General features: G+C 44.7%; 1 protein-coding gene across 1 annotated transcript; it reads right to left on the bottom strand.

Moving 5' to 3' along the window:
- Nucleotides 1-6,686: 6,686 nt before the first annotated feature.
- Hry (bHLH transcriptional repressor hairy) lies at nucleotides 6,687-10,479 on the bottom strand. Its single transcript, XM_076428640.1, has 3 exons — nucleotides 9,874-10,479; nucleotides 9,404-9,499; nucleotides 6,687-9,226 (listed from the first exon to the last, which is right to left on the bottom strand). The coding sequence occupies exons 1-3, from the start codon at nucleotides 10,024-10,026 to the stop codon at nucleotides 8,399-8,401; spliced, it is 1,077 nt and encodes a 358-aa protein (XP_076284755.1). The 5' UTR covers nucleotides 10,027-10,479; the 3' UTR covers nucleotides 6,687-8,398.
- Nucleotides 10,480-11,579: the final 1,100 nt, after the last annotated feature.

Here is an 11,579-nt window from a genome sequence, read left to right as displayed (position 1 = left end):
AAGCTAATATATTTTTTAATCTGTATTGACGTTACTATTTTATTTTTGTTTCCACAGATTCCATAATTATTGAAATAAATCAATTGTTAGTCTCTAGATTGTGGATTTGATGCACTTCTGTTAAAAACAAACAGATCAAATGCAGTTCAGTAAGAAAAGTCATTCTAAGAATTTGGAAGTACTGTTGTACCACTTTCAATTCATTACAATTCTTTGAAGAAGAAGTAAATTCACAGTGTATTAATCTCAATCTTCATAAAAGCCGCTTATAAAAATAAAAATCAAAGACTGCAAACACGCTGAAACATTCAATTTCTTTTTGCCTGCGTCGAAAATTTTATTCCTGCTCCCAACATTTAATATTTAAGGAATGTTCCTTAATGTCCTCTAAAGTCCGAAGAATGTTTAGGGTGAATGCCAAATAAAGTAAAATAAAATTTCCAGCCGGCTGTTATCGCTGCAATCAATTTCTTGCCGTCCCTGTTCGGACATATTCTAATCTATTAAATCGAGAAGGACGTTGCCGTCGCAGCGATCCATCGATCGCGCGGCTGTTCGAGTCCTCAGGCTCGGTATACCGATAATCATGCTGGCCAAAAGACGTGGCCAAAAGAAACTCGGCTGGCCATTCCTGTGGCACGTGGAACGCACGAAAATGCCCGTGTTCTTTTGTTCGACGGTTTGAAGGGCTTCGATCGCATTGGTGCTCGGTTTCGAAGGGCGAAGGGCTGTACTGGCAGCACGATAAACGGCGCCTCGGAAAAAACTTCGTGGCTGATCGTGTACGTGAGACGCGAGACAAACGACTAATCTTCTTCGACGGCAGGCCCCGTTCCTCGAGGGCTGCGCGGCCCTTTGACGTTTATGGGGTACGAATTAAATTCGAAATTATTCTGCCTCCTCCAGGTACACTCGTAACTGGGAAACCGGTAAAAAGCTGGCGTGGGTTTTAATCCTGTAAAAATTTATCGGGCCGACGTGATGTTCTGAAGGTAAACATTTCTTCAGAATTGAAGTTAAGATGTATGTTTTCGTATGTTGCATAGAAGTATGATAAACAGACTGCGGATCTTTATGCAAAATAAAAATTGTCTTCATCGATCGCAGGAAATTGAAACCAAATTGAATGTTATTTCTTTCCTTAATGATTTTAATAGAGAAATTATACATGTGACAATTTTTTAAATTTCCCAACAATTTTGAATTTCATCTACTCAATTTTCCTGTACATGCATAATGATCCGCAGTCTAATGATAAACATCTAAGTACGCTGCAAATCTCTTGTTGTTAATTATATAAATGTTTTAATATATTGAATGTACCAATTGCGCAATAAGGTTACACATCGTTGTTAATTATATGCAATAATCCTAAGCATTTTAATTACATAGTAAACATCTTGTTGTTTATTATGTATGTATTTTCTAATCTATTAAATGCAATTGTGCCATTGCATATCCAGTTGTATATAAGTATGAAATGATGATAAACATCTAAATTAGGTGGTGAATGTCTCGTAGTTTATTCATAGAGTATTTATTTCTGATTGATGTAGTAAATATTTACGTTATAGTGTCTTCAATTTTGAAATAATGAAAGGTATATGATTTTATTTTTATTTGGTCGAATATTTTATGAATTGATATTTTAAATTATTTATTTTTAATTAAATATGTTAATAAATATTGTAATGTTTAGATTACGTGCTATATGTTAGAGATACTTCATATTTATTCTGATCATTTTTATTGTGTACATTAACTGTAGATAGGAATTTCATAGTTTTTCATTGTTCATAATTATATAATACGAATTATATAATATGAAATGAATTATTTCAATTGGCAGCTTGCATGAAATGCGCATAATTCATTTTTATTCGCGTGCAACTTGATGTCTGCGCAGCAACAGTGAATCTAGAGTTTAAGTAGAATAGGACAGCGGTGATCAGACTATTAGCGAGCGTGCAAGACTGACACGTAAAGAGCGTGTCTTCAACATCCGTGGTTATTGTACTCCTCTCATCACAGAACTAAGACTATTATTAGTTCATTACGTCATAAATTATTACAAAATTAAGTAACATTAATAAAAATTTTGAAAGGTTTGAAACTTCAAAATTACGTGTTCTAATATTTTTAATTTACAATTATTAATTGTAATTAATAGCATTTATAAGCAATTTATAGTATTTATACTTATAATTGCATTTATAAGCATCCATGAGGAATTACTCAACAAATTTATTTCTTTGGATGTATATTATAAAAAGAAATTGTTAAGACTTTGAATATACTCATTCTAACTTAAGTAAACTTAGTATTAAGAAAGATAGAAAGGAAAAAAGTGACAATACGAAATACGAAAGTTAGCGTTAGAATTAGACGTATTAGAATAGATTAGAATAAGAGAAGTGTTACTTTAGATCAGTGAATAAAAAGTATACAAACCTTGATCATAAAAAATGAAAACTAGTACCACGTCTATCTCAAAAAATAATTCTAAATAAAGAAGCATGAACAAACTGCGTTCTCCCACGATCAATATAATATAATCAACCAAAACCACGAAAGTAGCCCGAACGAAAATTCACGAGCAGGATGAATCACCATCACCAATTCAGACGGCGCACAAACGTCGAAAACAGAAGCTTCCGGCAGTGTTTCCGTGGGTGCCGATCAGCTGCGCGGTGTCACCGGATAGCATTTATCAGTAAAAGGTTGCAGAGGAGCCGCGGCGCTGCCGAGGCGAGTCACCAGTCGCGGCTCGACTCGCGGCGAGGCAAGGCGGGGCGCGGAGTCGAGCGGAGCGAAGCTTGAGGAGCGTGGGGGCTACGCAGCGAGGCGTAGAGAGATGCTGAAGAAGAGAGAACGAAATCAGGATAGAACGAGACCGAGACAGACCCCCCACTTGCTGTTCGCGAGTGGCGGCGCGTGTCAACCTTGCCTTGTCCTTGAAACCACGCGACCGCGACCGTACAACGAGCCAAGTCGCTAGCAAGCGCTCGCGCGGTTCTAGGAATCAGCTGATTGGCCGACAAAAGGGGAATTCCTAGAGGCCGCCGAGGTGCAATCGGATTCTCACCGTCCTCCTCCGACGGGATGCTGAATAATTAACGATCCCGTGCCGATCGCCGTGACTAAGCCCGCTCCATTTTTTTTTCTGACCGTCTGGGCTGGGTCCAGACGTCCTGCCATTCTCTTCTACTTGTTTTCACCTTCGTTAGTTGCGCTCTTGTTGCTCTCTTTTATTGAAATTTTAATCTCTCTTACTCCTTCGCAGCGCTACGTGCAAGCATCCGTGTAAAAACCTGGGCGAAGTCCAGGTAATTGTTCACTTTCACGGAAACGAATGCGGATGTTTACGCAAATTTGCGATCTCTGGTCAAATCTCACGAAAAAGATATTGATAAGGCGGCTATAAACCCGTAGCACTCGAGTGGAGACTCTGAAGCACTGTTAACATTATTCAATTTTATTTTATTTTATAAATTATTAATGACTTTTACCTCCGAGGGCAAGGGGTTAATTTAAACCGTGTAATAATAGGGTCTTGTGTTTATCAACACGCGTATACCTAGTGCTACACTTTGTACGTGTTGTTTCACTGTCGCGTGTTGCGAGCGCATAAACATCCGATATTTGTCAATAAATAATGCCAAATAAGAAAATGATCTGTAAAACTTGGAACTGCGACTGTTCCAGACTGCGCATTTCATTCTTGCATTTCCATTCGGAAAATACGTTACGCTGGCTCTCTTCGCTGACAATTTCTTATCAGTTTCGCTCAATAAAGTTATGAATGAATTACGGATTGTTTAACATCGTATTCCACTACATAGAAATCGACCATCGTAGTAGAAAGTTAGAATAGGTGTGCAATTTTCAAAATGCCTACTTATTAAACATTTACCTGCAAGCCCTAGCACGTGTTCGTCGGTTCGAGCAATTTGCAGGCGCACGAGAACGCGTCTATCAACAAACTACCGGCGGACACTTTCCTTCTCTACTTTGTCCGTTGACGGCCGATCCAGCAAACTCGGTCCAATTAACATACAAAAGCACTGTGGAGTCGGCGTAACACACGAAACTCCGAAATTTGCATACTAATTATCACTGGAACCGGGCGCGGGGATCGTGGTTTACCATTTCGAGACCGGGGATCCCGTTGAGCGATGTTTTTCGTTCGGAAGACACGGGGAAACGTGCCTCGAATGAACGCGCTCGAAAATTTCAGAAGCGGTCCTGTGTTCGTCTGATGGCCGATCCCTCGAACAAAAGAACGAAGGGAGAAGAAACCGCTCGGAAACGGGGAGAATGAGCGAATTTTTTCGCGCGATATGGAGATTCATGGTCGGGCATCGGGGCTGGCTCGCGAAAAAGCGCGCGATTTAATTAAATTACCCACTAAATTATGCGCGTCGATTATCATCCTAACGACCATTAGAGCCGGCCGGCCCCGGGGTCGAGGCCTGATAGATAAAAAGAGACGACGACGACGGAAAAAAAGAACGACCGGTTCGCCGCGTCGCGTCGGGGACGGTAGGGTAATTATGGGCGCGTTTCGACACGAAGAAACGTCCGTCCGGGATTGTCGTTATGGAAATCCGTACGTGAGAGGTTAGAGAGAAGAATCCCCGAGTGTGCCAGACCTCGGTATCTCGTGAGACCTGTTTGTCGGCGGGGGACTTTACGTAACAAAAGATAACCGACTGGCGGCGCGGCGCGGCGGCAGATAACTAGCAGCTCCACCGACACTTATGCAACGGTGCTCGTTCACGTTCACGCTCGCGCACCTGAGGAATCGGAAGGCTACCAACCAGATAACACGGGGCCGGAAAGGTCATCGAATCGTGGAATCGATCGGTCGAGTTCCATCCAGATAAATTGCACGGTGCTCGGGCCACCAGTTCTTGGAAGATGATGCGACCAGCGATGACCCAACCACCTCGGCTCATGATCAGAGACGATAGCAAGCCGCACGAGTTGTCATTCCGCGTGTTTCGCGTGTGCCAACGCCACTTCGCCACAAATTGTACCGTCACCACTGACAGCCGCCCGAGGAGGTGGACATTATGCTAATGCTACGCGGTTTTTGCTGGATACGTCTGCGGAGAACCAGCATAGCGCCGGGACTGTTGTGTCTCCGGCAGTTTGAGATTCTGCGGAGCAATGATAGAGGTACGGGAGAAGTATTGGGTTGGCAAGAAAGTATTTCGGTATTGTAACGTGAAATAGAGCCCAATTTTATTTTATTCAAGCAAGGAACTTTAATGAATAAGATATCTTCCCTTTTGTTCGATGATTTTTTGTAAAAAAAAAATAGATATGAAAATATTTTATTGATTAAAGTTCATCGTTTGAATAAAGAAATTCGGTTTTATTTCACCTTACAATACCGAAATTACTTTAATGCCAACCCAATAACTTGAAGGAGAAAGTGGACACTAGATCTGCAGTTGCAGATCAAATTACTTATTAGTACAGTTAAATATTTTTTAACTGTAATGTACTCGTAATTCGCAAACATCGACACCCCATAAAAGAGTAAGTATATAGGCTGTGGATTTTTATGCAAAATAAAAATTGTCTATATTCATTGTAAAATACTAAAATACTACGTTTACAGTACTATTACATTCTCAGAGTATTTCCTTCTTCTTTCATGCTTGTTCTAAATGCATGAAACCAGCTGTCTAATAATAACAAAAAGTGATTGTTGTCATAAATTTCGTTCCTTATTTTATGAAGTAAAAATTTTGACTGTGTGTTAAAGAATAATTTGTCCAACATTTAAAACGAGACAATAGACGTATCATATTTCTTGTTTGATTACCAAAAATGTAGGATTATTTTTTGAGTCAAACATTTCTGAATTGAACGATGAATTCCAGTGCTGTATGTGTCCTATATCCAGTTACAATCAGCCCCATAACTTTTCGAACATCTCAACGTTCGTTTCAATAGCTCACAAACAATAGAACATTCGATACTGCATCATCTTGAGACTCGATCCCGAAAATTTCGCAGCGTAAATGCTTTCACTCCTGACGCGCAATAGCAATTCCATGAATCACCGCAGCAACACATTCGACACCTCGTGGCCCCGACGCGACGCGACGCGCACTCGCGATTCTTGGAATTTCCAATGAGTTCCGCTGATTTCCCGAACCGGAAACCCGTGCCTGGAAAATCACTCACGCGCGATTACGAGTGAAAGTTGCTCGCGATAATTGTTTATCGCTATACTCCCAGGGAGGCTAGACTCGGGAGATTAGATGCCCCGTGACTGCTGATAATGTTGTAATCTAACTCCAGGCTTACAAAGGTCCACGATTTTTGATCAACCTTAAAGCTGTCGATTAGTATTAGCTAAATAACCCGTGACGAGTCGTATTACCTCTGGAGATTGGAAAGGGTCCAGAATTTGAGGATTCCGTGGGCCGTGGAGTGTTAGGGGATCTACCACCAGGCGGCAGCAGGCTCTTGACAGTGTTCGCGTTGGCCCAGCCAGGAGTGGGGAATTGATTTTGGGCCCCTCGCTGGGAGTCAGAGCTAGGGAAGGGGACTCGGGACCGGTTCGAGGCGAGAGAACCTTCCGGACTCTCCGTTAGATGACAGCACCTCGCTGCAGGCCGAGCTGCTGCACCTTCGCTCAGTCTGCAATCTGAACTGCAGCGGCACGGATAGGGCCTCCAGCCCGTTTAGAAGGCCGTCTAACTATGGGCAATGATAGTCTTGCCTCTGTACTGAGTCATAGATCCTTAGGCTATCCATGATTCTTGGTATACTCATTTTTAGAGACTGAATCTGAGCTTTTAGCAAATACTCTTCAACGAATGCAACTTTTTCAAAGGTCCTAGAGGATATTTTATCGATTTTTGCTTTAGACTTTAAAATGATATGTGTGTTTCATATTTCAACTCTCCAGGAACAATGTCTCTGTACTATAGTGACTTTAAATAATATCCCAAATTTAATATGCAAGGACTTTACTGCTAACTTTTTCTTCGGGTTAATATATGGATAGGTCTAATTCATCAAAATATTATGGCAACTTCTACTGTGTTAGATGACTTGATTGTATAAAAAGAAAATTGGGAGTCGTTCCTGAAGGGTTAAAAATATATAACTTACAACACAACTCTAAAGTTTCCTAGATTAAATTTATCATAGTAATACTTTATACGTTCTTGTTTTAAACTTCAGAATGAATCGTTTGAAGAAATACATTCTTGGCGTAGAACTTAAATATTTTACCGTGTAACTACAAGAATAAAATGGAAGTTGAATTTACGTCTACTGATATTGAAAGGGAAACATGATTTTTTAAAATAGAAAACTCACGATAGAGTGAAATAGAACTTTGCTCGACTTCCACGCAGAAAGATAGAAGGGAAACTTTAGTACGATTTAAGGAAGATACGATGAATTATAGTAAGATTTAGTTGGTAGGGTCCGACAGAGTCGGACAGGACAGGTCTCCCTCGCAAAGAACAATGCCAGATATAAGTTTGAAGAAAGAGATCAATATTTATTTGATGCTCTTGCAGTGATAAGCGTCGATCTTTTCTATTCTCACAATAGAGAGGAATTATAAATTTAATTTCTCTGCACTCATATAAATATAAATAGGACAACTGTTCGCATACTCTCTCATCCACGCATGCACACACTTCGATCCGCACTCACACGGTCCGCACACTTAACTAATTTCCTACGAACTAAAGATCCGCGTTAATTACAAAAATTGAATGAAATAAGAGAAAGAAGAAACTAGTTCCTCGTACTTTTTTGCAAATACATAACACTCGCTCGGCGTATTTCCTCTACGTACAAGAAACAGAATGGAAGACCTCGGTGATTCTTGTTGCGTAAGGCACTTAAAATACGATATCCTTCTAAACACATGTATGTACAGGCGACGAAAGTTACGGAAAGAATGCAAAACTCGTGTAACAAAACGCGCTCGGGATTCAACGAAACATCGAACGATCGAAGAACAGATAGAATAAACGAACGAACAAACGAACGAAGGGATGGGGTCCGACACGATCGGACTTGTGTGTGATCTTCTCGGTTTTTACATTCTTCCGTCGACACGGCCAACTTTTCTCAACGTACGATAGAACTATGTACAAGGCACTGTATAAGGCACTGCCTCATAGGCTACTGGCCGACGTGTACGCACTCGGGGTACCCGAAACTCGCGGTTCTCGAGGGTGTCCTAGCTGGCAGGACACTCTCCGCTCTAAAACGATCCTAAATACGATAAGGAACAATATCCGTGTCCGTAAATTTTCACGGTGCTGAACGACCGATCCACGTGTCTTCAGTCAGAAACATGTACAATATTATCACTCGAGACTGTCTCTCTTACACCCGCGTTTCACGATCTTTACCACGGCCGCCACGGTTTGTCCTCGACCACGCTCTTCCTCATGACGAGGGCGAGGGGTTTTTGGAGAGGTGGGCTGTAGACACGGGGGTCGAACTCCGGGTCGCTGGTGTAACCATTGGCTGGAGACGTCGCGACATCCCTGTGGCTGTTGCCGGTGTTGAACGCAGCCGACTGCTCGCGGAAGCTCGCAGGTGGTGCTTCGAAAGCGACCGGACTCGCTGCGGACGTGGACGTCGAGCCAGCCGAGGAAGTCGAAGAGGATGCTGACGCCGTGCTCGCCGTTCTCTGAGGAATCGGGATCAGAGTCGGCAGAGGCGAGGTTGGAGCCGGCGAAGATGCCGGGGAGGTGACTGGTGTTGCCTTGGCTCCTGCTGGCAGGACTAGAGCAATGTCTCCGTTCGGGAGCCTGGTGGGAACCAGCTGAAGTCCGGTGCCATTCGCGTTCGTGAAGAAGATCCCGTTTGACTGTTGGACCTGGATCCTCGGTGTCGCGTCCACCTGGGGCAAGATGTGGACCTGGAGCTGCGTGGTCGGTGGCGCCGGCTGCACAGGCTGTTGGGTCGCCGTTTGCGCGTTGGCGTTGCTAGCTTCCACTGGTCCAAGGCAGGAGGCCAAGTGGGCCATCAAACGCCTCTTCACCGATGCGTCCAGACCGGGAAACCTGCCAACCTCGCCGGCGCATTCCGTGAAACCAGCCCGGAATTTGTTCAAGACGTTCGGATCGGTTGCCGCCGCCAGGGCAACCTGTTGACGCTGGAGCGTCTCCAGGTGCTTCACCGTCATCTCCAGGATGTCCGCCTTCTCCAGCTTCGAGTGTCTCGCTGGCTGCAATCAGAAAGAACCGAACGATTATGCAACGGCTCGGGATGCACTGCCAGTGATTCACGGGGAAATGTTCCGAGAGCGCGCGAACCGCTCGAACAACGGACACTGTTTGATTATAGGGAGTCTCGTTTGTGACATGTTCGGTGTTGCGGCTGAGAAGAATGTTAAGATACTTACGTCTTTTTTCATGGCGTCCAGGATGAGAGTCTTCAGGTCGTTTAGACAGTTGTTGATGCGGGCTCGCCGCCGTTTCTCCATAATCGGTTTATTACTCTGTAACAGAAAAGAATTGCCAGGTCAGACACCCTGTTCGACTGTGCTTCAATTCGGGGTGCTTTCTTTGGGAACATTACGAGCGGTCGTGGAAGAGACAAAAGGACTCGAGGCTGAACCGTTGCCTCGGTTTAATGGAAAATGAAAAAAGATTAACTGAGAAATGAAGAAGTGAATCAGTCTGGATCAATTGATTCTTCATCGACTCGACAGTTGTACTACAACCCATGACCAGTCGAATGATCTTGACTTGACACCCGCTCGAAGAGGACACTTTTGGAGCAAGGATTCTAGCAGATACAGGATTTCAACCGTTTTGTGATTTTTGATGGGATTGGAGAATATTCGAGAAGTATCTTCGAATCGACACTAACCCGTCGGTTTTCGCCGGATCTTCTGGTGGTTGTGGTGGTGGTGGTGGTTTGCGCAGGGGGCTGTCCAGCCTCCTGGGGCACGTGTTGCGCCGGCGGCGTAGCGCCGACGGTGACACCGCCGGTCGGCATCGTGGCACCCACCCCGGTCACCATCTCGTATCACAAATATGTCTATAAAGTTGCGACGAGTTTCACGACAAATTGCGCGAACAATTTGCCGCGGCACTGCACTGGTAATCCAATTGATTGACCGTAGCACTTGGGGGTGTCTACGGCCGAGGGCCACAACAGCGTAATCCAAAAAAAGAGGTGGCTGGCCGGACCGAGAACGTGGGATAGTTTATCTCTCGTGCCGAGAACTTAGTAAGAGGACACGCGACGTGATCGCCCGGTGTCCCTTAGCTAGGCCTCGCTGACTGAACTCACTGAAATCCGACCACTCGGTACAGGCGTCAGAGCACGACTGACCGAACGAACGACGAACGTCTTCTGTCGTCCCGTCGAAGCGTGCCACCCGATGGAATGCCCGGTGGAGGCGCTGCCACGAAAGCGGTGGGGGAAACCTCGACGGTTAGGCTGGAGGGGATAGCGCGTGACGGTTTAACCTGGGCTTCCCTCCTCTAACCGAATTCCGACGGTCGGACGGCACCCGGTGCCTTTAAGAGTCCCCTCCTCGGCTACGGGAGCCCCCTCCAAAAGGTCCTGTACCGGCGAGCGTGGCCGGTTGCCTCGCGCGGACCCCCACTATGCGTACCCCGAACCTCCGATCGATCGGATTTTTCAACACTGTCATCGAATCATTTTTTTCGAAAAATCCCCTTTGACCACGATTCTGCCGACGCGTCCGCTACCCATCGGGAATCACCTGAATTCCCTGACATTAACCCCGGTACTTCACTCGAGGTGAACTCTCATCTATTTTACGCTCCTCGACACTAGATTCATCGGGAGCCATTTGTTCAAAAAATCTCCGGTGATTTTCCGGGAATCACCTAAATTCCCGGATATTTTCCCCTATGCTGTCCCCAAGGTGAACCCCAAGCTTTCAGAGTCCTGATATCAATCTACACTCCGAGGCGCCACTGAATATTGGCCTCGTTCCACTAATTCGGAACAACTTTAACATTAGAGCTACCGATCCCATCGAAATGACAGTTTCAGATTTTTTCTTTAGAGAAAAAGTGAAGTTACAGAAATACTTTCTTGACAACATCTCGACAAAGTTTCGAAATTTCTGAGTTTTTGAAGTGTTAAGGGTTGAAATATCCCGTGAAAGGGGATGAAGCATCGTGCTAGATCCTGTCGAAGATAGAGATCGCGTCATCCTGGAGCAATGTTATTACAGTTTCGTGGAGATCATCGAGAACCTAGTCCGAAAATTGGGATCAGTAGTAAAGGGAACGGTTCGCGGCGTCGAACAAAGAACAATAGCGTGCGCAGCGTTTCCCGCGAGCGGCGATTAGTCTCGTGACGCGTATCGCGCGTCGAAAGGTCATTAGAACCGGCTGGTCGGTTCGCGGTTCCCGGCGCGGCGCGGCGCGATCGTGGTGGTAATTGTAATTTCTAGACGGGCACGCACGTATGCCCCGACTACGAACGTCATCGGGGCTTATATTACGTTCTTCGAAAATAGCCGAGTGCCACCGTGTGTCGAGTGCGGACTGACGCACGCGCGCACCACTGGCACGTGCCTCCTACTCCCTCCC

This window comes from Lasioglossum baleicum, chromosome 8 (assembly GCF_051020765.1).
Source record: "Lasioglossum baleicum chromosome 8, iyLasBale1, whole genome shotgun sequence".
Classification (NCBI taxonomy): Eukaryota; Metazoa; Arthropoda; class Insecta; order Hymenoptera; family Halictidae; genus Lasioglossum; species Lasioglossum baleicum.
Note: the sequence above shows the minus strand (reverse complement) of the source record. Positions and strands in the feature narration are given on the sequence as shown.

Bases quoted from the DNA above. Each gene is read 5' to 3' on its own strand.
- Hry (XM_076428640.1), bottom strand. From the start codon at position 10,026: ATGGTGACCGGGGTGGGTGCCACGATGCCGACCGGCGGTGTCACCGTC. The intron at 9,500-9,873 runs GTTAGTGTCGAT...TTTCTGTTACAG, and splicing joins GATCCGGCGAAAACCGACGG to AGTAATAAACCGATTATGGA. The intron at 9,227-9,403 runs GTAAGTATCTTA...TTCTGATTGCAG, and splicing joins TGGACGCCATGAAAAAAGAC to CCAGCGAGACACTCGAAGCT.